Genomic DNA, 27,446 nt, shown 5'->3' with positions numbered 1-27,446 from the left:
TAAACAAACATAGGATTTATTATCACTGAATAATTCTGTATAAATCTATACAAATTATAGAAATATGTAATAGGAACCAACAAAATAATCTAAATTATAAAATTGTGTGTGTGTGTGTGTGTGTGTGTGTGTGTGTGTGTGTGTGTGTGTACACAATCAGGAGGGATGGGCATGATTTTAGTGTTTGAACAGTCATGAATTATCTTTAACAGCAGGTTGGATGTAATGTGTTAGAACTACCAGCAGGTGGGGATAAGAGACCTTTAAGGTGTTTGGTGCCACGCTCCACCTTCAGGTTTAAAACTAGTGTTAATGGAGTTTGAAGGTTGAGTTTGTTCCACGACTGCATTTCACTCACTGCCTCTGTTTGTATCTCTGTCACTGCAGGACCAACATGGAGCCAGAAGTCAGCGCTCTCAGGAGGCCGACAAACCTCACAGAAGAAAGGGAGAGAAAAAACACACCTGTGACGAGTGTGGGAAGGGTTTTACTGTGAGGGCTTCACTAAAACAACACCAAATCATCCACACTGGAGTTAAAGCGTACAGCTGTGATCAGTGTGGCAGAGCTTTTACTCACAGTAGCAGCTTACAGAGGCATCTAGTTACCCACTCTGGAATTAAGGCATACAGCTGTGACGAGTGTGGGATGGAGTTTACTCTGAAGGCTTCACTAAAACAGCATCAGGTCATCCACACTGGAGAGAGACCGTTCAGCTGTGACTTGTGTGGAAAGTCTTTTTCCTTCAAGGTTTCCCTAAAAAAACACCAACTCGTCCACAGTGGAGTTAAAGCGTACAGCTGTGATCAGTGTGGCAGAGCTTTTACTCACAGTAGCCACTTACAGAGTCATCTAGTTACCCACTCTGGAATTAAGGCATACAGCTGTGACATCTGTGGAAAAACTTTCAGCCAGAGAGGGAGCCGAAATGAACACCTACGCATTCACACCAGACATGATGTGTACTGCTGTGAACAGTGTGGCAAAGAGTTTACAACAGACGCACACTTACAACGACACATGTTTACCCACACTGAGGAGAGACCTTATCAATGTGACCTGTGTGAGAAGACTTTTAAATCTCCACATGACCTGAGACGACACCAACAGATCCACACCAGAAAGAGACTCTACAAGTGCAGCTACTGTGAGGTATGTATTTATATTGTTATCTTGTCATTTTAGCCTGACTGTTTGGAACAACTCTGCTCATTAAACTGTGTTAGCATGTTAGCAATTCTACTGCATGGAAAAGCAGCTCTGAGTGATTATTCAGATTTTCCTTTCAGCTATGATTTTAGTATTACTGTAGTATTGTGGTGGTAGTATTGTAGTTATTGCAGCCCAGTAAACTGAGTGTGTTAACTGAAACAGTCAAATGTAGTTGGACGTCTGCAGAGATGCTCTTTATTTCAGGCGACGTTCAGGATACAAATGTTGAAGGACTGACTTACACTGTCTTTGTGTCTTTGTTTAGAAGCAGAGCAACACAGATGGATCCAGTTCTCAACCCTGTCATCACTGTGGTGGTGGGAAAGACTTTCATTGTGACCTCTGTGGAAAAACTTTCAGTCAGCAAAAGACCCTAAAAGTACATCAACGTAGACACACTGGAGACAAACTGAAATACTGCAAAGAATGTGGGAGAAGCTTCACCACACCAAGTGATTTAAAACGACATGAACTGATTCACAGTGGGGTTAAAAAGCACCTCTGTGATCAGTGTGGGTCATCCTTCACCACAGCAGGTCAGCTTAAAACACACAAACGAGTCCACACAGGAGAGAAACCACACAAGTGCAGACACTGTGAGAGAAGCTTCTCACATTCACATAATCGTAACATTCATGAACGTGCACACATGGAAGGAAACTACAGCTGTGACCAGTGTGACAAGAGCTTCAGGAATCTCAGTTCATACTCTGCACACAAACGATCCCACGTTACTAATAAACTGTTTCACTGTTACCAATGTGCCCAAACATTCACCTCATTGTCTGCTCTGTGCAAACATCAGCGTGATCACTCAGGGCTGAAATCACTCCCATCACTGGATCACAGTGAATCTGAAGACACAGAAAGATCCTCTGGTCAGACTCAAAAAGCTTGAGATCAGGCTCCACAGAGTTCAGATAGAATCATTTAAACTTGTGTTGAACTGAACTTGTTGCTGGGCTGAACTTCTACATAATACAGATCTACATGGGATCTTCTTTTCTGTTGTTTTACTGAGTCAGTTTTGTCCTTTTTTCTCTGTCCTGGTTTTGCTCGTCTGTAAATGATTGAAACTCAGTCAAATAGTTCATTGTTCTCCAGCAAAACGTTTTGGAAACTCATGTTTAACCTTTAAAACTCTGACATGTTTTAGCACACAAGGCTTCATCGGGGAGTTCACTCATGATTGGACCATGAGAACAAAGGTTTTTAGTTCTTTCAAAGAGAGTCTTGGAGATGTTTGATGTTTCTGTTTTTCTGAAACCACCTGAAAGAAAAACTATTTTTCTTGCTTTATGTAGTGTGGAAGTTTTTAATGTTTCTTCATCTGTGATGTTCTTGAATGTGTTCACGTGAAGATGGTACAAATAAACTGTCCTTTCAGCTTTAGCTCCTAATTTATTCATTATTTATGGATGTAGCACAGCAGCCGTCTCTTGATTAACACATGGAGGGCTCGGGATCTGATGGTGTCGTCTCCCTAATTTGCCCACTCCACTGCAGCAGGCCAGAGACCACACCCCTGCCACAATAAGTAAAAGTATATCCTTGCTGTACCCTTAATGCTAAATGTGCTAAATTAACCGCTGCCTTTGCCCCTTTGGGATTATTCTTATGTCACTGGGATGTTGACCTTTGACCTTCACATTAGAGAGATGGGCAGACATAATTAGTGTATGAATTTTAAAGTAACAGGTAATAAAGAGAGTGTAGCAAATGTAGTCAGGTTTATTACTCTGTATCACACATGAGTGCCCGAGGGAGGCGGGGCTGACTGGGGAGACACAGGAAACAGAGAGACAGGGCTGACTCGACATGAAACGATGAAACGTGGGACATGGGAACAGAAACTAAACACAGGCTGAAATGAACACTGAGGGAGGGAGAACTAAGATTACTGAGAGCCTGATAAATAAGAAGAACAAAAACCAAGAAAAACAAGAGTCAAAGAAAACCAAAAACACAAAGCATTGGGCCAGGACCCACTGCTGTGACATTTATATGTGATAAAAATAGGGGTGTCAAATTATCGCGTTAATTGCGATTAATTAATTACAATGCTATTTAGCGCGTTGTGTTTTTTAATCTCGTTAATCTAATTTTTAATCTCTTGACGTCATTGATTTTGTATGAGAGTTGCTATGTTATAAAATCCGTTTTTATGTGCTGGGCTCCTTGTGCTTGACTTGTTGGGGGTGGAGTCACGTCGTGAGGTCAAGGTGAGAAGTGGTGATTAGCTTACAGTGTGGATATGGAGGCGCATCTGAGAGTTGTTGGCCCAATGAACGGGAAATTTGTATTTCATAAACGCCCCGACGGCACCATTGACAAAGGTAAAGTGGTCTGCCTAGAGTGTAAGAAGGAGTTTGCTTACCACCGAAGCAGCTCAAGTTTGGCCTATCACCTCAACGCAAAGCACCCAGCCGCGAGTGCAGCAACAGCTAGCAGTGAAGACGTTAGCAATATAGCAAGCCAGAGCAAAGCTTTTCGCCAAACAAAACTAGAGAATACCCCTCGTATGAGCAAGTCTGCGAACGACAGGCTGACTAATGTTATTGCCAAGTGGATAGCGATGAACTGTAGGCCGATAAATATAGTAGAGGACGAAGGATTGACAGAGGTGTTGCAAATTGCGTCCAATGACCCGTCATACAAGCCGCCGTGCAGGACTACAGTAACGACCAAAATCAGCAAAATGTACGACGGCGAAAAGAAAAACAAACTTGAGATTTTGGCGGAGGATTCTCCCAACTGTGTTGCTATAACCGGAGATCACTGGACCTCAGCTGGCAACCACAGCTATTTTGGGGTGACTGGACACTTTATTGATAGTGAGTGGAACCTCAACTCATTTGCACTGACCGTCATGAGAACAGAAACCAGGCACTTTGCTGATAAATGCGCCGAACAGTTCCTCAAGGTAGCAAATGACTGGGGTATTGAAAACAAGATATCCACCATTGGCACAGACAGCGCAGCAAACATGCTGGCTGCTATGAGAGCACTTCCATATGAGCACATCGCCTGCAATGCTCACATTCTCCAGAGGACCATCACGGTATGTCTCGATAGCAGTGGTTTTGTCGGTGTACTGGCAAAGTGCCGCAAGATTGTTGGTCATTTTAAACAAAGCCCTGCGAGTACCACAGAACTTAACCAACAACAAGTAGCACTCGGAAAGAAGAGCGATCAACTTATACAGGATGTACCCACCAGGTGGAACTCGACTCTCGCAATGGTCTCACGCCTCCTATGTAACCGAGAGGCTGTCCAGGCTACGTTGGACCAACAGAACCACAGGTTGGTCTTGCCAACCGAAGCTGAGTGGGCAAAACTGCAGAGGCTGGAGCTCCTGCTTGAACCATGCAAGTTAGTTCAAATAAACACCTTCCCATTTTAATTATATAAACTACTGTTACATGTGTAAAATCAAAATTAATGAACATAACAAGGAACTTTTAAGGACAATTAAATTGGAAATCAGTTACACTTTGATTTAAATGAATCCAGCTAGGTTTATTTAGCAAACCTCTCCACCTCTGCAGGTATGTGACAGAGCTGCTGGGTGGTGAGGCCTACGTCTCTTGCTCTGTAGTGCTGCCTGCTTTTCGCCATCTGTACCGTGTCATGGACATTACTGATGATGATCCTGCCTACGTGGTGAAGTTCAAGAATGCCTTCCAGAAGGATCTGGCAGCACGACGAGCTAATGGCAACGAGATATGGTTCGGGGTGGCCACAGCATTGGATCCACGGTTTAAGGATTTGAAATGTCTTCCAAGAGAAAAGAGGGAACAGGTAGGACAATAAGGTTAAGCTGGACTAATGAGTCCAATTCATTATCAAATCAAACTTTTATTTATTATATGGAACACAAAGTTCTTTACAAGATTAAATAAAATAAAATAAAAAGCACTTAGTTTTAATCACAATCATTCATTCATTCATTCATTCATTCATTCATTCATTCAGGTGTGGACCATTCTGGAGAATATGCTCCAGGCAGCAGAGCCCAGAAGAGCAGATAGTCTCCAGCCCTCCACAGAGGATGATGGACCAGCTCAGAAGAAGAGGAGGAGCGAACTCCTTCTGGGGTCTGACTCTGACTCAGAAGATGGAATTGAGTCTGGAGAGCTGCAGCGCTACAGAGCAGAACCCAGCATCAGTATTGATGACTGTCCCCTGCAGTGGTGGTATGCTCACTCAGGAGTCTATGAAAAGCTGTCAGTCCTAGCACAAAAGTACCTGGCCTCCCCAGCTACCTCTGTACCCTGTGAGAGACTCTTTAGCCTTGCAGGCCACATAGTGCAAAAGAAAAGGGCAGCCTTGCTTCCAGAAAATGTTACCAGGCTGGTGTGTCTTAGCGACTGGCTGAGGAAGAAGAAATGAGACACATGTGGTCAGCATAGCTGCTGTGTCATTTGTAGCCTACTAGAATAGATTGCTTGATGTTCAGCACTTTTTTTTTGTGATGGAAGAATACTTTGATGTGCTAACTTGCAGCACTGCAATGTCAGTTTTATTTTTCATTATCTGAAGCAGAGGAATTTCAGTGCTGTATTGCTCAGAAAAGAGCAACTCTGATGTGCTAACTTGCAGCACTTAATTTATTTGATTTTATTTGTATTTATTTTTCCACTTATTTTACAAAAGAATACAACAGTATGTAAATGGTTGCATCTGTTTAACGTTTGTTAAACAATAAATGACTTTATAAAGTCACTTTCTTTGTTATATCAGTCTTTTGGTCTGCCACAATAAGTTGAGGGCTTTCCTCAGCTATTTTTAGGTGAGATTAAAAAAGAGATTAATTAGATCAATTAATTAAAAATCATAATTAATTAATCTCTATTTTTTTTTAATCTCTTGACAGCACTAGATAAAAACATTAAAAACTGCTCAGATGTTGAAATCTTTCTACGTATACTTTAGGTTCAGCTCTCCAGCCTGGCATTTGGTTAAGCATGATTCAAACATTTGATTTTGTTTAACTGGTTTTAATTATAGTTACTTTTTGTGAACATTTGTTGCAGCATTTAAAAATACATCATTTATTTTCAAACTTTTATTTGATTTAGAGCATCATATTTGACCAACGTAAATGTTTTAATTTCATATAAAATAACTGAAGCAGTGAACTAAATATCTGAAATCTTTCCTTCCTTAAAAGTTATAATCCTACTTAAGTTATAGTGCAAACGCTTAAGCAACAAATATACTTGATGCTAATTAATTAATATTTCCCTTTGATGTTGCAACTATGCGGTCACTTCTGTCTTTGGTTTTGTTTTACAGCCTCTCACAGCCCCGCTCTCGGCATTCCCTGCGCGGTTCACCTTCCCAGTCCCTCGGTTTCTTCTGGTTCCATACGTTGTTTTTCCGGCTACCCTCACGGGACACCTTTAGTTGTAATAAAATGTACTTTCTTTATTCTCTCCTACCCTGGTGTGTGTGTTCTGCTACTGAGTCCAGCCTGCGCTCGGAACTTCGGTTCATGACAGTACGGACTGGCCAGTATGGACCCAGCAGATCCACTCCGCTCCGCTATTAATAAACAGGGCGCTATCCTCGGTCCCCACAATCAGCAGCTCCAGTCCAAGACCGTTGTCAAGAGCTGAGTGACACTCAGAATAAGTTACAAACTAGGCCTCCCGACCCCGTGCACCGCGGCGTTTCACCTCCGCCGCTGGAACCCTTTCACGCGGAGTTGGACCTGTGTGGGGGGTTCCTTTTCCAGTGCTCCTTGTTTTTCAGTCGCACGCCTCACGCGTTTCCCACGGATGCTGCTAAGATCTCCCACTTCGTGGGATTGTTACGGGGGCGTGCTCTAGCATGGGCTGAAGCTTACTTAAACTCTCACCCCATTCGTGATTGTGATTACGATGAATTCCTGGAGGAGTTCCAGGCTACGTTTTCCCCTCCGGTTTCGGAGGACGATGCCGCGCAGAAGTTGCTGGGGCTCCGTCAGGGGCGGCGCAGTATTGCGGAGTACCTAGTTGAATTCCGTACCCGAGCGGTCGCCGTAGGTTGGCCCGATTCGGCCCTTCGTGGGTTTTTTTTACGGTCATTAAACGACCAGATGAAGGACCAACTAGCGTTTCACGAGGAGACCAGATCCTTTGAAGAATTAGCCTCCCTCGCCCGTAGGATCGATAGACGCTTGCGGGAGAGGGATGCTGAGCGGCGGCCTAAGCCTATGGGCTCCGTAGTACGCCCCGGGATCCGCGTTTCTCCGCCCCCAGCTGCGTGTGCGCGCTCTCCGTCGCCTCCCCCGCCCGAACCCATGCAGATCGGACGCTCTCGGCTTTCTCCGGAGGAGAGGGAACGCCGATTTCGGGCTGGAGAATGCCTGTACTGTGGGAGGCCCGGTCACCGCATCGCTGTTTGCCCGGTCCGCTCAAACGACCCGGCCCACCGGTAAGTCCGGGGATACGGGTGGGCAGCACTCTTAAGTACTACTATACCCCGATTGTTACTGTCCGTTACTATCGTGACTCCTAATCAGACTTTTACATGCCCCGCGTTGGTGGACTCCAGGGCGGAACAGAACCTTATGGATGAGAAGCTGGCTAAGAGGTTAGCTGTGTCTCTTACTCCACTCGAACCGCCCATCCCTGCGTCTACATTAAACAATCAAGTGTTTGCATACATAACTCACCAAACCGCGCCTGTACGGTTAATCACATCAGGTAACCACCAAGAGCAGCTGTCTTTTTTCACTTTTCCCGCTCCTGACACCCCGCTTATCCTAGGCTACCCCTGGTTACAGAGACATAACCCACACATAGATTGGGCCGGAAAGAGTATCGCGAGCTGGAGTGTGTTTTGTCTAGCGAACTGCCTGAGGTCAGCCGTTCCCTCCGCCTCAACGGAACGGAGGCCCGCCCCGCCACCCGCGCCGGATCTCTCTTCCGTGCCCCCCGACTATCACGATCTCCGGCAGGTGTTCAGTAAAGACGAGGCGCTCTCACTCCCGCCTCACCGTCCATATGACTGTGCTATTGATCTGCTCCCGGGTGCTTCGCTGCCCTCTAGCAGATTATACAACCTGTCTCGCCCCGAAAGAGAAACCATGGAGAATTACATCCAGGAGTCGCTAACTGCAGGACGTATTAGGCCGTCATCCTCCCCCGTGGCTGCGGGTTTTTTCTTCGTGGGAAAGAAAGACGGGACGCTCCGCCCGTGCATTGATTACAGGGGGCTGAGCGACGTCACCGTCAAAAACAAATATCCCCTCCCACTCATTAGTTCTGTTTTTAACTCACTCCAGGGAGCTACTGTCTTCACCAAACTGGATCTGCGGAACGCCTACCACCTGGTACGGATACGTGAGGGCGACGAGTGGAAGACCGCCTTCAATACCCCACTAGGGCATTTCGAATATCTGGTGATGCCGTTCGGGTTAACGAACGCCCCAGCGGTTTTTCAAGCCCTAGTCAACGACGTGTTACGGGATTTCCTGAACGTGTTTGTTTTTGTTTACCTGGATGATATTCTGATTTTTTCCAAGACGCTCGAGGACCATCGCATCCATGTGAGGAGCGTGCTACAACGGCTGCTCGAAAATAGACTGTACGTAAAAGCGGAAAAATGTGAGTTCCACGCCTCATCCATTTCCTTCTTGGGCTACATCCTCGCTGGTGGGCAGGTGAAGACCGACCCGGTGAAGATCAAAGCGATATTGGAATGGCCGGTTCCGGAGACACGGAAGAAGCTTTAGAGCTTCCTGGGGTTTGCGAATTTTTATCGCCGTTTCATTCGAAACTACAGCCAGGTGGCCGCGCCTCTCACCCAACTCACCTCACCCAAGGTGTCTTTCACATGGTCCCCTGAGGCCCACGCAGCCTTCGCTAAGTTGAAGCGATTATTCACGTCCACACCCATTCTAACCCATCCTGACTCTTCTAAACAGTTTGTTGTTGAGGTTGACGCGTCTGATGCGGGAGTTGGGGCGGTTCTCTCCCAGCGGTCTGGGCCCCTGAATAAACTCCGGCCGTGCGCCTTTTTCTCACGCCGACTCACCCCCGCGGAGAGGAATTACGACATCGGCGACAGGGAACTCCTAGCGGTAAAACTCGCATTGGAGGAATGGCGTCACTGGCTGGAGGGGGCCGAACAGCCCTTCATTATATGGACAGATCATAAAAACCTACTGTACCTTAGAACCGCCAAGAGGTTGAATCCCCGTCAAGCTCGCTGGTCCCTATTCTTCGCCCGCTTCAACTTCACACTCTCCTATCGTCCCGGGTCACGAAACGTCAAACCCGATCCGCTCTCCCGTCTGTATTCCCCCGACAGTGAGGCGCCCCCCCCCCCCCCCCACCGCCACCATCCTACCAGCCTACCAGGTGCTCTCACCTGGGAAATTGAGGAGACCACTTGCCGCGCGCTCCCGGGGGACCCTGACCCAGGGACTGGACCGCCAGGACGGCGCTTCGTTCCCGCCGCCGCCCGGGGAGCAGTCATCCACTGGATTCGCGTGCCACCCGGGCGTGAGCAGAACGGCGCGCCTCCTCAGCAGACACTTCTGGTGGAAATCGCTACTACAGGACGTGAGGGACTACGTGTCTGCCTGTGCCGTCTGCGCTCGTAATAAGTCATCCACGAAGCATCCCGTAGGTCAGCTCCACCCACTCACTACTCCCCACCGGCCCTGGTCTCACATCTCCCTCGACTTTGTTACCGGTCTCCCCACCTCTTCTGGAAAATGTGTCATCCTCACCGTTGTGGATCGGTTTTCTAAGGCCGCTCACTTCATCCCGCTAGCCAAGCTGCCCTCGGCTGCTGAGACTGCCCAAGCATTGATCACTGATGTTTTCAGGCTCCACGGAATTCCCCTGGACATTGTCTCCGATCGAGGTCCCCAGTTCACCTCACAAGTGTGGAGGACCTTCTGCTCCATTCTCGGCGCCAAGGTCAGTTTGAGTTCCGGTTTCCACCCGCAATCCAATGGGCAAACTGAACGTCTTAATCAGGAGCTGGAGACTATGCTGAGGTGCGTAGCCAGTCAAAACCCCTCCTCCTGGGTTACTTACCTGCCCTGGGTGGAGTACGCCCACAATACTCTCACCTCGTCTTCCACCGGCTTGTCTCCTTTCGAAGCGTCCCTCGGGTATCAGCCTCCGCTCTTCCCGGAAGAGGACCTGTCCCTCTCCGTCCCGTCGGCCTCTCATCACCTCCGGCGCTGCCAACGTGTGTGGCGCTGCACTCGCCGCGTCCTCCTGCGCGCGAAGGAACGACAGGCGCACTACGCCGATCATCGCCGCGCCCCAGCCCCTGACTACCAGCCGGGACAGAAGGTTTGGTTGGCTGCTGGGAATATCCCGCTCCGGGGCACGTCCCGCAAACTGGCTCCCCGTTTCATCGAGCCGTACGAAGTGGACCGGGTCATCAACCCGGTGGCGGTCAGGCTCCGGCTTCCGGCCTCTTGGCGTGTACATCCCACGTTCCATGTATCTCAACTTAAGCTGGTCCGCCTCAGCCCCCTGTGCCCTCCTTCCGAGCCCCCTCCTCCCGCCCGGCTCATCGGCGGCCATCCGGCCTATGCGGTCCGGCGGATCCTGGATGCGCGCCGGCGCGGCTGGCAGTATCTCGTGGATTGGGAGGGGTACGGCCCCGAGGACCGCCTCTGGGTCCCGCGCTCCTTCGTTCTGGACCCTCGTCTAATCTCTGCTTTCCGTGCTTCTCTCCGCAGGCGGGGTCCCGGCCAGTCGCCTGGGGGCGACCCTTGAGGGGGGGGTACTGTCATGGTCTGCAGCCCGGCGTCTGGGGTGCTGTTGGGATGCCCACGCCCACGGGCGTGGCTGCTAACCCCACACCTGCACCCCATCCCAGGCGATCACCAGGTGGACTATTTAATCCTGCCCTACCTGCTGCTCCACGCCAGTCCGTAGTCGTCTCTCAGCGGTAACGTACACCTGCGGGAAAAACTCTTATGACAAACTCTCCATCGGAACTAACACTGTTTTTTTGCCCTGTGTACCCAGATCACAACTCGGCGTTTTTTACGAGCCACCTGCCTGTCCACCTGTCCGCCTGAGATTCAGATCACCATCAGCCTCGCTGTCTCGACCCCTTTGGAGCTCCCCCCCCTCTGGTTCACTCAGCCCGGCTATCACTGTGAGACACATACTCCACCTTCCCTGGTATGCTGCCTTTTTTTTCCGCACCCCAGTAATCTGTTTCTCTTTTTGTTTTACAGCCTCTCACAGCCCCGCTCTCGGCGTTCCCTGCGCGGTTCACCTTCCCAGTCCCTCGGTTTCTTCTGGTTCCATACGTTGTTTTTCCGGCTACCCTCACGGGACACCTTTAGTTGTAATAAAATGTACTTTCTTTATTCTCTCCTACCCTGGTGTGTGTGTTCTGCTACTGGGTCCAGCCTGCGCTCGGAACTTCGGTTCATGACAGTTTAAAGTTTTCTCTTCAGTTATTGTTCTTTCTGCTGCTTGGTTTGATGGATCTGAGAGCTTTTGTTTTTATTATTGTTATTATAATTATCATTAATATTTTACTCTCTAGAAGCTTTAAAATAGTGTTTGTGTTTGAAAAAATTGATTTAAGAATTGAACAGAAACATCTGTCCTTCTGAAAATCGCCCAAAGGCACGGAGACAAAGTCAAAGGATGCAACCTGTAACTTTCTCTTCCTTCATGTCAGGACCATCATCCATGATTTATATAAAATGCATATAGCAACAGTAGCACTTTAGTTTGGACTTTATGATTTCTGTAACTGGAAAATATTATTTTGTTTAAAGACAGAAGTGACCGCATAGTTGCAACATCAAAGGGAAATATTAATTAATTAGCATCAAGTATATTTGTTGCTTAAGCGTTTGCACTATAACTTAAGTAGGATTATAACTTTTAAGGAAGGAAAGATTTCAGATATTTAGTTCACTGCTTCAGTTATTTTATATGAAATTAAAACATTTACGTTGGTCAAATATGATGCTCTAAATCAAATAAAAGTTTGAAAATAAATGATGTATTTTTAAATGCTGCAACAAATGTTCACAAAAAGTAACTATAATTAAAACCAGTTAAACAAAATCAAATGTTTGAATCATGCTTAACCAAATGCCAGGCTGGAGAGCTGAACCTAAAGTATACGTAGAAAGATTTCAACATGTGAGCAGTTTTTAATGTTTTTATCACATATAAATGTCACAGCAGTGGGTCCTGGCCCAATGCTTTGTGTTTTTGGTTTTCTTTGACTCTTGTTTGTCTTGGTTTTTGTTCTTCTTATTTATCAGGCTCTCAGTAATCTTAGTTCTCCCTCCCTCAGTGTTCATTTCAGCCTGTGTTTAGTTTCTGTTCCCATGTCCCACGTTTCATCGTTTCATGTCGAGTCAGCCCTGTCTCTCTGTTTCCTGTGTCTCCCCAGTCAGCCCCGCCTCCCTCGGGCACTCATGTGTGATACAGAGTAATAAACCTGACTACATTTGCTACACTCTCTTTATTACCTGTTACTTTAAAATTCATACACTAATTATGTCTGCCCATCTCTCTAATGTGAAGGTCAAAGGTCAACATCCCAGTGACATAAGAATAATCCCAAAGGGGCAAAGGCAGCGGTTAATTTAGCACATTTAGCATTAAGGGTACAGCAAGGATATACTTTTACTTATTGTGGCAGGGGTGTGGTCTCTGGCCTGCTGCATCTACCAGAAGGTGAGTGTACTCCTTTGTACTCAGATTAACATTTTACTTCTTAAAATACATTTTCATATATGAGCTTTCTATTATTTCATGGGCCATTTAATCAATATTAAAATTACAAGCATATCAACAAAGGTCAAGCTGGTTTTTTCCACTTGCTGTCACACAGTCATGGAGGAATACAATAAATACATAATCAGTCATAGATCCTGAACAATGACATTAAAAGAAAGTCTGTGGCTCTAAAAACTAAACAGTATAAAGACATGCTCCAAGCTGCTGTTTCTCTCCTACTCCTCTAGGTTTTCCACTGTCGGCCATCCAGCGATGCTGGAGGGCTACCTGGCCAATGCTGGCCTACACAAAGAGGTCCTGGCTCGAAGGAGCCGAAGAAGATCCTTGCCTTCCTCGTCAGTTTCCTCTTCAGTTCCTATCCCAACAAAACCTTCTTGCACCTATTAGCTCCAAAGAGGCTATGGTGCCCGTGGAGGTCTGGACCTGAGGCCTGTGCTCATCACGTGGATAGAAAACACTCTGACACCATTCTGGAGGTCTGATGGGACTCTGACCAAAACACAGATGAAATAAAACTTGTGGCTGGAGCTTTTAAAATTACTTTTTCACCTCATAGATTAATGCTCATGATTGCATGGTAGCAAGACAGCATCTCCCCAAGGTGAAACTCTCAGGAGACATTTACTCTTAAACTGTAATCTGGTTGAGACTACTTGAGGAGATCTTAGTAGCGAGTATGTGGATTTAGTCTCTTCACCAACAGCAGACAGACCCATGCCAAGAAAGCAGACATGTTCTCAAAGAAAGCCGAGAGCAGAGATTGGAAAAAGCTAAAAAGAAAAAGCTGCAGCTTCAGACGATTATCTGCCTGTAAGGCTGAAAAAGTCCAGTTACACTCTATTTTGGAAAAGCTCCCAGTTTTGGTAACCTGGACTTTTATTTCCCCTCTTCTGCTACAGATGTTGACTGTGACCTCAGAGGCCAACTGGACCACACAGCTGCAGCAGGAGTGAGGGAGAGGAGTCTTCATCCAGCTTCAAAGAAAACATCCAGGTAAAGTGACGTGGATCAGCGGATAAAGTCGTCTCCACTTTCAAAGGAGATCCTCTGAGAGAGAGACTCTCTGAGCCATTTTAGCCTCAAATTATAGGACTTTATAGTACAGCAACACTTTTAAAGGACAAAAATAACATAAACTGTGACTGTAATACAAACAAAGTATTGCATGTGTTTTTAAAAGTGTTCCTCCGATGGGCAGGATATCACTATTAGACTGTCCCACCAGCCAACTTCAACAAGAGACCACAGCAGCATTCAGTGATCAGCACAGATGTTCCTCTAACACTCAGCATCTGATCCCTGTTGGTCTGTGTGCTTCTGCTTTTGCTCAGTTAGAAACCCTGCAGCAACCCGACCCAAAACTGTGTCTTCTTGTTGGCCTCAACGTTGAAGTGTCAAACGTCCAACATCTGGAAAGGAAACCACGCCAGTGTACTGTGATGTTTCACCAACATGTGGCAGACGCTGGTCCTGCCTTTCATGCTGACATCAGCAGAGAGCCCCGCCTACCTCAAAGCCTCCCCTGTCATGTATTGATCAGGATGATTATGAAGATGAGCGAGTGCAAATAAGACTGTAAAAGTCCACGAGCAGAATGTTTGGATGCTTTCTGATGATTCATGAATATCATGAGAGTGTTTGTGTGTTTTGTCTTTTCTTTGCTGACGTTTGTTACTAACAAAGACAATTTACGCTCTGTGTGTGTTTTCATCCTTACCAGCCGCACTCTAACTGCAATGAAGGAAACAAACTGTAGAAATGGTCGACTCAGTGACTTCATAAAATATTGAAGTGGTTCAGGTAGAGCCAGTTTTTAAATGACCATGAACACTGACCGTATTGTATCTGTACAGCATGTTTTTCTATTAGACAGATTTGTAACAGAGGCCTTGCTCTCAGTAAGTTTGAAGTCATTTTCTGATTTATTTTGTAATCTCTGATCTTTGTGTATCCTGCTCAGTTTGCATGCTGCCTGTAGGAGTTTCTGTCTTTGTATTTGAAGATAATTCATTGAATATACTCAGCTGCTTCCCTTTGGTGCCTCACACATCACTGAAGTTTTTCAGTGTCCAGTTATTTGTTTTTAATAGCTGTTTGAATTCTCTGTATGTTTGACCCTGTAGACTGTTTAATGGACTGCTCGTCTTCCTGTTTGTAACCACTGCCTGTTTAGGACTAAAGATTTGGATTTGGATCTGTACAAAGGATGTAAACACTTGATTACAAAGGAGATCTCAGCTGTGTTGTTATGGATGGACTTCAACGTATTTGTTAAAAAAGAGAATAAAGCAAAGTGTTTTAGCTGTTTGGGAGTTTTTGTTTGATTCGATTCAGTTTTATTTCTATGGAGTCAAATAATAACAAAGGCTCTAGAACAGCCCTGAGTTTGTCCAGGTGACACTCCTCTGAAGAACAAAGACAAAGAGGAAGAAGGGGATTCGTTTTCAAGTCTTGTTTCTTTCAAAATAAAAGCTGAAATGTTTTGGAAGCATGATAATATTTTCAGCCAGGATGCCGTCTCCAAGGAGACCTGCACCTCAGCGCTGAGCTCCACATCACGCCCTGTGAAAGCACAGATATAAATCTGCTGCAGTGAGAAGAACTTTACCCAACACAAGTGTAGAAGTAGACATTTGACTTTACCTACAACCTGTTAACAACAAAGCTTTCATTGCCTCTGTTGTTGATGTCATGTAGGACTAATCATACTTCACATCAGCCATGCACACGTCAGAGGATCTCCAGGCTTTCAGTAATAAAGCCAAGCAGATGATGTGAACATAGCAATAGTAAAACATGCATCATAATCAGCTGTATGTGTCGACTATGTGGCACCTCAGTCTTGTTGGCATGAAGAAAAGTTGTGTAACATGTAGCATAAGGGCTGCAAAGACATCATGTAGACAGCAGTCGTCTGTTAGTCGTAACGTATCTCCTGTTAAAGAGTTAAATGTGCGTTCTCCATCTCTGTCCTCTCACAGCTCGCCGTACACCAACTCCAGCTGTGGTAACCATGGCTGTGCCCATCAACACGCTGAAGCTGAGACGCCACCCGTCACTATGGCGACTCCAATAGGGTTACCTGTCAGCTGTGGACGCATGAAAGGAAAACAGCAGAAACACAGACATGTTTACTGGAACATTTCCTATTGACAGCTTTATGGAAAAGTGGGTTTAAACACTTTTCTATGTTTTATTTTGTTTATTTATGGATTTATTGTGAAAGGAATTTCAAAGTTTTAATTTGACCTTTCCCCTGTTTTTCATACAGACTGGAGACGAATGGATGGTGCTTTCTTTGTTTGTCTAAAGATAATGAATAAAACTCTACACACATCTTAAACCACCCTCCTTTCTATATATTTTGTTATATAAATGGAAAGTATATAAGACACAAACTGAGCTTATATGATACTAAGGACCCTGGAGGTCAGTCCACCTTTATAATTCAGCACAGCCTGGAGTCTCTTAGTCAAGCTTGTTTGTGTTTTCTGTGAGGAAGTTTTCAGCAGCAGCTCTTTTCTTGGATGTTGGTTCCCTTTGTTTCCATCCTCTGTTAAGATGTTTCAGTAATGTTGAGGTCTGGGGAGGCCAATCCATGGCTGACGTCCTGTGATGCTGCATTAGCAGTTTGTTCATAGTGAAAAATGAAGCCACTGCCAATCAGACATTTGCACAGTGGATCAACTTCTGATGGTACTGTCCTGAATTCCACACCTATAATATGTTTGCACATACTGATGAATATGTGCAGCTGATTTTCAGTCCAGTTCCTGTGTGACAGACGCCAGTCTTTCTGCCTGTGTCCTTCCTTAACAATAGAGCCATCCTTCCACTGAGACTGTTTCTGATGAGGCTTCACTGAGCAGTAGATGGATCCCTCAGCTCATCTAATCGTCCTATTTCTAACACATGACTGTCAGAAACTGTTAATCTGCTGCAGCTCTTTAACTCCTCCACTTCTTTTTTTGTAATCTCTTAGTTTCCTCATCTTTTAAGGTGGCACTGCACACCAGATCCAAAGTCAACATGCTGTTATATAATGGAGTTGAACCTGTAATGGAGTTTGATTTAAACCAATCAGCAATTAAGTGAATGATGATGAGCAAAGATGGTGGAGGTGGTGGATGAAGACCCGGACAGCTGTGGTTGGCTCCTCGTATAGAGCAGAGTGAGGTTGTGTTTGCACATTATTATAAAACCATGTTCACCATATATTTTAGCTGCAGACAATAACATTGTTTCTTTGCTGTGGTGATTTTATTCCACTTTGGTAAAATGGAAAACCATCATTTCTTGCTGTAATTCACACATTATTCCAAGAGCCTCAACACAAGCCTTGTAGTCCGACCATATATAGACAAATCAATAGTTGTGTTTGTAACAGCTCATGAACATGAATCGTTCCACATTACTTTAAAATCATTGCAAACTAAACTGGAATAAATGAGTGTTTATATATAGTTTTGTCTCAGCTGTTCATACACAGTGTTTCAGTTCTTATCAGAGTCCCACCGTCTCACTGTGGTGAACCTTTAGCTCTGTTGTAAGCGTGTTGTTAGACCAGGTTTCCCTCATTTAAAAATAATCTCTCATTAGAAATGGACATGATGTCTAAGACATAGAAATGCTTATTATGGGTTCACTTGATGTCACTGAAAAGATGCACATGGGTAACGTGCAGGCCATCCAGCTCCGAGGTTTATCTCCTCACCTCGAGTCTGCGACACTCTCTCCGTGTCCTCTCAGATAAGGGCGCGCACATTTCTGCACCATCTTCTAAATTACAAAGAGCGATTCACAAAACAGAAGCTCACAAAACACTCATCACAAACCAAAAATGGCTCCACTGAGCGTCAAACTGTCACCAGAATTTACTGATAATCTAAAGACTCACAGAACTCATTTTGTCTCATTGTGTCTTAGTTTGAGACATAAGTGCATGATCATAATACTGTGTAGTTAGATGAGACAGAGCTGATGCTTGCTCTTAATTATCCTCTTCATGTTTCCCGAGCCTCAGCAGTGGAAGCTACCATGGATAGAAAGACTATGACTCATCTTAAATCTCAAATCTTTGTCTCCAAAGAGCTGCTGATGTGTCCGATATGATCCACAAGCTTAAACTAGGATTATAAGTGTGTGCAGTGATGTGTGTGAAACCTCTGAGGACTCACACGTGTGTGCTTCAGCCCACACACACATATGAAGCACTGCGACCTCACACAGAAGTGTTTTACACATCCAACCTGAATCCTGATCATTTCTACAGTTTATTAAGTTCAGCTTCACCTGAACATCAGTGATGAAGCTGCTCTGACTCCATCACAGCTCACAGCTGTTGGAATGAGTCAAACAATGAAGAAGGTTCAGAAACAGCTGATGATTTTACAGAAACATGATGCAAACATGAGAATGGGCACATGATTTTTTATTAACAGACACTGTTTATGTTTCACTGTGCATGACGTCATCAACACTGACACCAGGGGGCGCTCATCACCAGCCTGAGGAAGTGTGATAATGGGGGGAGACGCAGTGTTGTGTGTACTGCAGTCGGACAGAAGGAAAAACTTCCTCCTGAAAACATTTTCATCCTTCCCAAAAGTGTTTGAGTCAAATGTTACAAATATATAAATACAATAAAACACAGGGTCTTACATAAAATTAGTGATGTAGTTGTGCACTGAGCACCTTTCCAATGTTCCTTCCTCAGATGAGTCCAGCTGCTGAACACATTAACATCTGTATGTAAATGTAGCCGAGAACCAACCTGAGCACTGCTGGGAAAATACAAAGGCAACCATCAAAGTGCTGTATTATCTTATTTATTCTGAATGTTGACTTAGATCCACACCATGATTTATGAAACTATAGAACTAAAATAACAACAATCGTCTGCTTCTTTAAAATTTCTTTCATTACATCAAACCAGTGAAAACTGAAAAAAACAAAGAGCTGTTAGCATGTTCAGACCAACTTTGAGACAGAGACTGTAAAGTTCTGCACCTTAAATCCTGCCTGTGTTCCTGCAAATGATTCACACTGAAAGTATCTTAGTTTAGTATTGAGTGAGCCACAAAGCAGCCTGATAGCTTTAAAACAGGAAAAGTAAATGAAATTGACAGTTTCAGTGTAGCTGGATCTATTATTGGGGGGTCATGGCCCCCGTAACCCCGCCTGGTCCTGAGGTCAAATCCACCATCTTTGTTTCAGAGCTTCATGTTCTCCCGTGTTTGTGTGCGTCCTCTCCAGTACTCCGGCTTCCTCCCACAGTCCAAACACATGCAGTTAGTGGGGTCAGGTTAGCTGTGAGTGGTTGTGTCTCTGTGTTATTCCACCTTAATAAATGACTTCCTGTTAGCATGAAGTGCTTCTGTAGGACTGATGTCATTTTCATGGTTGGATCATTTAAATGAAGCTGGACTCAGATGCAGTAAATAAGCTGATTGATCATTAATGAATAAAGCTGGTCAAACACATCGCGTGGACACATGTGATTGTGTGTTGTAGTATTGATCCCAATGCTGGTATCAGTCCTGGATCAATAACACTGGATGGATGCGTTCAGCATGGAGCCCCTGAGCTGTGTTACAGACAAACATGGAAACTGACAGGTCTGTGTCATTCACAGTCTGTAACACTTCTAAACAACAGAGGCTGACCCAAGTGCCTCAGAGCCAGGCACGCTCACATCACAGCTCTCTAAATAAGCCAGTTTCAAAATAAGAGCTGAAAGCTGTGTTTGCTTGTGTTAGCTTATTATTGTGGAGACTAACATTCAGTGATCATGTGTTCAGACTCATAATGATTACTCTCAGAAATCCTGATCTTTGTATTTACTGTGTGTTGGATCAATAACTGAGATTCATGGTATCACACAGCTGTGCTGCTGCTGATGTCAGCACATCTGGAACAATACGAGGTATCTGCTACCAGACTGAGCAGGACGTGAGACCTGTGGACTGTTTAAAGCTGTCCCTCCACAGCTCACTCAGACCTGATCCACACCTCAGTGATATTCTCTGACTTCCTCAGTAGAGACAGAAACCATTCAGATCTGGGACCATCAGCTGACTGATGATGTCACACAGACTGTGTTTTTCAGGAACAGTGATTCTGATGTGAGCCTGCTAGCTGACAGCAGACCTGATGAAAGCACATGTTCACATCTGTGAGGACAGACTGGACTCTTTGACTGCACCTTGGTTCTCCTCAGAGGTCTGTACAGGAGCATGTCCACCCCCACTGAAGATCTCAGTCACTGTGAAACATAGAAAGCTGCTTGTGTGGCCTCTGCCTCACATGTAGATACAGCTACAGGTTTCTCTGTCAGTCAGACTGAAACAGTGTCCTGATGCTGCATCATTCAGCTCTGTGCCCCAGTCAGCATCACTGGGAGCTACCAGTGTTTCTGCCCTTTTCCTGTAACACTACACTCAGCACAGGCTCAGCTGGTATCCAGTGTTGGACTTTGGCTTCAGCTGCTGTGATAGATCCTCTAACATAGATCAGCTCTGCTACATGTTGTTAGATAAGTGCAGCTGCTGTCATGTCCTGATGTTTCTCTGGCTCAGCAGCTTCTCCATCAGAGGTTCACATGGAGCTGATCCAGTATCTCCAGTAACTGTGTTCTGTGCCTCACTGGTTCATCCTTCTGTCTGTGTGACGTCAGTCAGATGTTGAAGTTAAACTCTGTAATCTTCACTGTGTCACAGAGTTCAGTGAGTCCCGTTATTCACAGTATCAATCAGATCATCAGAGAACAGCTGATCAGCAATCAGTGGTGCCAACAGCGCCTCCTGTGGTGAGAGGATGCAATAATGCAATGTAGCATTTTTCCACTCAACACTTGCAGTCATGGAAACTGTCTGTTGGATCTGTGTGACGTTGCTTTCTTGGTTAGAGTTCCTCACAAATGTCCAGATGATTCTTCTAATGAGGCGTCGACCATGTTTGCAGCTCTTTGGAAGAAAACGTCGCCCTTTGCCATCCTTACTTTTCTTTGACTTCTTCAAATGCAGCTGAACTCCAGCTGGTATTTTCTTGGACTTTGCAGCTGTTTCTGCTCATCAGTTCATTCCTGCAAACCTCTGAAGCTGAACAACAATGATGCTGCATTGCTGGCTGATCCCAAAAGGTTGATTCTGTTCATCTGGACGTTTTCAGAAACGTTTGCTCACTGATCAGGTGACTTCTTCAGTCTCAGCTGACTGCAGCTTTACAAGCTTACAAACAGCACATTTGCACAATGACTGAAAGCAGCAGCACCTGATATATATGATACTAATATAATACATATACATATATAATCCATACTAATGATGAAGGAACTGAGCTCACAGTCCATTGTTCATTCAGTGAACTACTCAGTTTATTTTGGGCCTCAGAAATGCTCACTCTGTTTGTACATCACTGTCAGCAATAGACTCATTCTGCTGTGTGGACAGGAACACATGTGACATCACTTCCTGTTTGTTTGTGACTGAAGAGGAAGAAGTTTACAAGGAATCATTTAGAAGAGTTTCAAACATCAACTGATTGAATCCATGAATCTGAAAACGTGTTTGTGAGTGAAAGAGACAGACATGTACAGACTGAACTATCTGTTCAACAGTCAGAGTGTTTCTGTAACAGGAGACACTCTTTACACTCCACTCAGCACAGGGACACTGAGGAACCAGGAAACCAGACCATAAACCCAGGATAAAGAGTTTGAGTGAATGTGGTGTTGAAGGTGTGGAGGTGGATCAGAGTGTCAGAGGAGACTCTGTAGAAGGACAGAGTGCCAGCAGGACAGTCCACATACACTGCTGCTCTGTTAGAGACAGAGGAGGAGGAGGAGGAGGAGATGGATGTTCGACTGTTATTGTGCCTGACAGAATAAGGACCATCATCAGAGCAGCTCAGACTCCAGGACTGATCATTTCCTCCAAACCAACAGTCATCTCTGCGTCCTTTCCTTCTGATGCTTCTGTAACTCACTGATATACAAACGTTTCCTCTCCACTCGACCTCCCAGTAACAGCGACCAGTCAGACCATTTCTACACAGCAGCTGAGGAACATCAAATCTGTCTGGATGATCAGGATATGACTGAACCTCCTCCACACGTGTCACCTTCCTGTTGTTGTCAGACAGTTGGAGCTTTGTGTTCACTGTGTTTGTGTCGATTGTGAGTTGACAGGAATCTGATGGAGAGAACAAACACAATCCAGCTGCAGTTATTGATCCATCATCTGTTCATTGATTGACACTTTGATGATGACTCCTGACATGATGAAGATGGTTGAATGTGTGCTGCTTTGTTTTCATGAATCCCATTAAAAACACACTTACACTTCCTCAGACCTGGTCTCAACCATCGGACTCCAGCAGGCTCCACCCTGAAAGGAGGAGGGGGGTCAGAGCAGCACAGTCAGCATGCACACATGGACATTACATGGCTCTCACACACACACTGTTACACACTGAGCTCAAAGCTCGGCTCCACTGTTTTATTCAAAGAAATCTACATTTATTTATCAGCACATTTAAAAACAGCTTGAGCCAAAGTGCTGCACAGAGTAGAGAGAAAATAGGAAACATACACAGTAATGACTATAAAGACTGGTCAGGATTGAAAGCTACAGAGTACAAATGTGTTTCCAACCGGCTTTTAAAAATGTCCAGTGTTGGTGACGACCTGATGTGAAGGGCGACTGTTCCAGAGTTTGGCTGCAGCCATCGATAAAGCTCACCTCTGTTTTTACGTCTAGTTCTGGTCAGAAGCTGCTTATCTGCAGACCTGAGGGCTCCACTTGGATTATTTTGTTAAAGAGAGATAAGATGGAGCCAATCCATTCACAGATTTAAAGACAACCAGATCTGGAAGTGGATTCTACCACGTACTGGTAACCAGTGGAAAAAGCTGGTGATGGGTCGTCTAGCACAGACCCACCGCTGGAACCAGACAATTGATGAGGGAGAGAACTGTGACAGCGCCGTTCCTTCACTTGACCTCAGTCGCTCTCGTCTGCTCCCTCGTAACACTGCTCTTTATTGAGCTTACATGAATATGCACAAGTTCATTAACATATGACGTCTTACACAGGTATGAACAAAGAGTACCAGTCTGTGCATAGTGTGTGTGTGTGTGTGTGTGACCCTGTGACCCCAAAGCTGGTGCTAAGAGTCCAGCGGTCCCCCTAACAAAGGGCTCTTATACTTAACCAGACACAGAGTAGGTGTCCTCCTACACCAGGGGTCTCAAACTCGCTGCCCGCGGGCCAATTGCGGCCCGCAGGACGATAGTTTTTGGCCCCACCTTAATATGAAAATGTAATGTTAGTTTGATAATGTATGACACTTTACAGTGTTGTGGGCGGAGCTGAATTAACCCACCAATCAGGGTGGGATATGGATCTCAGGGGACACCAGCCGGGCTTGATGCAAGCAGGGAAACATTTCTCAATGAGTCAAAGTTCCAGCAGCGTTGCCCTGGAGTGTTTCTTTCTTTCCTGTGCCTGGCTGGCTTCCTCCTTTCTATTGGGCAAACGCCGACATTCGCCCCGGCGCGCTGTGTTCACAACACTTCAAAAAAAAGTTGTTTTTTTAAGTTGCTGCCCAGAGGGACGTTATACGTATATAGATTTATACACACGTCAGTGGGATTTAAAGTTATTTTTCCACAGAGAGAGATCTCATATTAACTCTCACAGTGATGCGTAGGCGGCGGGATAAAAGAAAAGTCATGAACTCAATGCAGCCCAATTTAGTCTGCAGTCACATAGTGACGTCCCGCCACTTCCTCCACTACACGCTTCCCCCACGCCAGTCTCCTCCGTCACTATAAAGGGGAGAGTCATGAGCTCCATCACCCTCACCTGTGCCGTCCAACGTCCCGCCACCAGCCTCCACTGCAGCAGGCCAGAGACCACACCCCTGCCACAATAAGTAAAAGTATATCCTTGCTGTACCCTTAATGGTAAATGTGCTAAATTAACCGCTGCCTTTGCCCCTTTGGGATTATTCTTATGTCACTGGGATGTTGACCTTTGACCTTCACATTAGAGAGATGGGCAGACATAATTAGTGTATGAATTTTAAAGTAACAGGTAATAAAGAGAGTGCAGCAAATGTAGTCAGGTTTATTACTCTGTATCACACATGAGTGCCCGAGGGAGGCGGGGCTGACTGGGGAGACACAGGAAACAGAGAGACAGGGCTGACTCGACATGAAACGATGAAACGTGGGACACGGGAACAGAAACTAAACACAGGCTGAAATGAACACTGAGGGAGGGAGAACTAAGATTACTGAGAGCCTGATAAATAAGAAGAACAAAAACCAAGAAAAACAAGAGTCAAAGAAAACCAAAAACAAAGCATTGGGCCAGGACCCACTGCTGTGAGCATCATATTTGACCAACGTAAATGTTTAAATAATATAAAATAACTGAAACAGTGAACTAAATATCTGAAATCTTTCCTTCCTTAAAAGTTATAATCCTACTTAAGTTATAGTGCAAACGCTTAAGCAACAAATATACTTGATGCTAATTAATTAATATTTCCCTTTGATGTTGCAACAATGCGGTCACTTCTGTCTTTAAACAAAATAATATTTTCCAGTTACAGAAATCATAAAGTCCAAACTAAAGTGCTACTGTTGCTATATGCATTTTATATAAATCATGGATGATGGTCCTGACATGAAGGAAGAGAAAGTTACAGGTTGCATCCTTTGACTTTGTCTCCGTGCCTTTGGGCGATTTTCAGAAGGACAGATGTTTCTGTTCAATTCTTAAATCAATTTTTTCAAACACAAACACTATTTTAAAGCTTCTAGAGAGTAAAATATTCATGATAATTATAATAACAATAATAAAAACAAAAGCTCTCAGATCCATCAAACCAAGCAGCAGAAAGAACAATAACTGAAGAGAAAACTTTAACCTTGTAGACTTCATTATGTTCCAGCTGCTCTACAGACGCTGTGACCTCGAACTTAAGCAGGTCGTAAAGTATGTGCAGCTCAATAACTTCATAATCAGACCCTGTGGTATTTAGGCAGCAGAACAACTAAGAATAACAACTACAAATAATGTTTTTAGGTTTAGAAATCAGTCCAATAACAAGGTGTGTAACATCTAGCAGGGTGACAGAAAAACCCAGGGTAACTTCTAAGGACCTCAACGTCTCTCTCACATTGTGTTTTTTAAACATGTTTCCATTCGTAATACGTTCCCCTGTGGGGGGGGGGGGGGGGGGGGGGGTCTAGGCGGGGAGGGGGAAGTAACAAAAGTGACCGGGTCAGAAAAAGGAGTCAAGGAGGCAAAACAGTTAAATAAAACAGTTTTATTGAAGTAATTCAACTAAAAGAGACGGACAAGCCGCTATCACCATAGGAGTAACACAAACAAAACTCAGGCGTTGGTCAGTAATGCAAAATGTCAAAAGGAAAACGCAGCTCACTAGCTGAAAACCACAAAACACAGCTCACCAGCTGGAAACACCGCAAAAACACTCAGCTCACTAGCTGTACCCACACAAATGGCACTCTGGCCCAGAGCTCACCCTGCTCTGGGCTTAAATACCTTTAATTGCTGATGGGAGTCAGCTGTACAGGAGGGAAAGGTGGCACCTCGGGCAGGAGGTAGTGGGACACTCCCACACAGGCATCCTCAGGAGAGAGAGAGGCCCTGCTAGGGCCGTAACACCCCCTCCCATAAATGCAAACCCATGGTTTGTCAAATTTACGATAACACAAAGTGAGTCCATAGCCGTTTCATGAAGAAATTGCAGGCTTTCCACCTACCAAACCCCATAGCACCGGTTAGGCATTGCCTGCGGGAGCTGCCAATCCCATCTCAGTGGGTTCACAACATTCCCAGAGAGTGGCCCCAAACCCTTGAAACAGTGTCCCATGGGATAGCCAGGGCTTCGAACTATCACGTGTGGAGAACCCAGCAGGCAGCTAGCAGGCTTCGCTGAAACACAGACATACTTGTTAGCAAGGGGTGCAGATCTGAAGGGTGGTTTTGAACATGAACCGGAGAAAGGATCAACCAGCGGCAGCTCAGGGTTAGTTGGCCTCGTACACTGATTACGGGGTGCTACCAAGCAATTATGCTCCAGGTTTAGCCTTTCCGTAGGTCTGGCAAGCTTGTCAGTTTGAGAGCCTTTTCTCAAAACAGGCCCCTTTTGTGTTGAGTGGGCTTTCTGTTTGAGTGCCAGTTTGACACAATTGGCAACCACATGGCCAGGCTTGTGACAGAAAAAACACAGTTTGGGCCTAGGTCTTAACACCATAACTGCATTTTCCTTCTTAGCTGGCCCACTTTTACCTGTCCAGGCTGCGCTATAGTGCAGAGGGATATCCTGTCCTACCGCACTTGCTGTATGAGTCAGCTTAAACTCATCTGCCAGGGTGGCAGCTTGCTGTAGAGTTGTAACCCTCTGTTCACTTAAATAAAGGGCCACAGACTTAGGGACAGAGTTTTTAAAATCCTCCACCAGCATAAGCTCACGTATGGACCCCACATCATTAACCTGGCTTGCCGCACACCACCTATCAAAGAGCCTCGCCTTCTCCCTGGCGAAGTCAAGATAGAACTGTCCCTGCGCCAACTCCAACCCTCGAAAATGCTGCCTATAGGCCTCAGGTACCAGTTCATAGGCTTGGAGGATGGCACTTTTGATCTTTCCATAAACCAGGCCGTCCTGCCTAGACAGACCAGAACACGCTTCTTGAGCCTTACCTGTCAACCGACACAGCAACATCACCCCCCACACATCTTGAGGCTACTGCAGTGCAGCTGCCAGGCGTTCGAACACACTGAAAAAGCTGTGAACACTGGATTCACAGAAGTCTGGAACCAGGTGAATGTTATTGCTCACAAACGAGCCTCTAGACACCTGTACACTAGCAGCTGTGTCAACCATTTTGGGGATGGTGAAGAGTTAGCAAAACACAACCTAATTAAGACAGTTAACAGACCACACACAACTTACTTTAGCTGACCAACGTACCTCACGCCACACACACGTTAACAAAACAACTTACCCAGTTCCAAAACCTTGCCCTGTCTATCTTCCGGAGCGTGCTGGGCTCGAGGCAACTTTAAAGGCAGAACTTCAGCGACCGGAGCCCTGAATTGCTTACCCCCGACAGAGAATTAATCCCCACCCAGGATTACTCCAAAAACAACAAAGGCAAAAAAACAAAAGACTGCCCGAAGGAGGAACTTAAAAAGCTCAGCTGGGCACTCACCTACCTTAACTGGGAAGTTATTAATCTCTAAAAGGTGCCAAAGCGAGATAATCAAAAAGAAAACCAAATCCAACACAGAACTCCCTTTTCAAAGATCACGGACGAGCCCCCACTTGTTACGTTCCCCTGGGGGGGAACGTCACTTTGGGTTAGCTGGGATAAGTGATGGATGGAGGGAATTTTACTTCAGCCACAGAAATCCTAAACAGGAAGGAGGAGCAGAGTTACAGTGGATCAGTATC

The 27,446-nt window shown here is 45.3% G+C and overlaps 2 protein-coding genes and 2 long non-coding RNA genes across 4 annotated transcripts; 3 read left to right on the top strand and 1 right to left on the bottom strand.

The window, feature by feature from the left end:
* The first annotated feature begins 1,091 nt into the window (after positions 1-1,091).
* LOC146712388 (uncharacterized) lies at positions 1,092-2,604 on the top strand. The gene is made up of 2 exons (XR_014919248.1): positions 1,092-1,152; positions 1,478-2,604. It is a non-coding gene; the product is annotated as an uncharacterized LOC146712388 (long non-coding RNA).
* A 694-nt stretch (positions 2,605-3,298) lies between these two features.
* On the top strand, positions 3,299-5,937 carry LOC146712387 (E3 SUMO-protein ligase ZBED1-like). The gene is made up of 3 exons (XM_085442344.1): positions 3,299-4,584; positions 4,761-5,013; positions 5,188-5,937. Exons 1-3 carry the CDS (start codon positions 3,467-3,469, stop codon positions 5,602-5,604), a joined length of 1,788 nt encoding a protein of 595 aa, XP_085298470.1. The 5' UTR covers positions 3,299-3,466; the 3' UTR covers positions 5,605-5,937.
* A 9,403-nt stretch (positions 5,938-15,340) lies between these two features.
* Positions 15,341-16,397, top strand: LOC146712386 (uncharacterized). Its single transcript, XR_014916925.1, has 2 exons — positions 15,341-16,118; positions 16,222-16,397. It is a non-coding gene; the product is annotated as an uncharacterized LOC146712386 (long non-coding RNA).
* Positions 16,398-18,210: 1,813 nt separating this feature from the next.
* LOC146712385 (stonustoxin subunit beta-like) lies at positions 18,211-22,365 on the bottom strand (the record flags this gene model as incomplete). The annotated part of the gene is made up of 2 exons (XM_085442335.1): positions 18,211-22,141; positions 22,290-22,365. Coding segments are annotated over 2 exons (609 nt in total), but the record flags the coding sequence as incomplete, so codon positions are not given.
* Positions 22,366-27,446: the final 5,081 nt, after the last annotated feature.

Source organism: Copadichromis virginalis, linkage group LG3, assembly GCF_057382275.1.
Source record: "Copadichromis virginalis isolate Kocher_CV1m ecotype Utaka linkage group LG3, C_Virginalis_male_GT1.1, whole genome shotgun sequence".
Lineage (NCBI taxonomy): Eukaryota > Metazoa > Chordata > Actinopteri > Cichliformes > Cichlidae > Copadichromis > Copadichromis virginalis.
The sequence above is the reverse complement of the archived record's forward strand: the minus strand, read 5'-3'. Positions and strand labels throughout refer to the sequence as shown.

Coding starts and splice junctions, on each gene's coding strand:
- LOC146712387 (XM_085442344.1), top strand. CDS start 3,467: ATGGAGGCGCATCTGAGAGTTGTTGGCCCAATGAACGGGAAATTTGTA. Junction 4,585..4,760: donor CTCCTGCTTGAACCATGCAA/GTTAGTTCAAAT, acceptor CCACCTCTGCAG/GTATGTGACAGAGCTGCTGG. Junction 5,014..5,187: donor CAAGAGAAAAGAGGGAACAG/GTAGGACAATAA, acceptor TCATTCATTCAG/GTGTGGACCATTCTGGAGAA.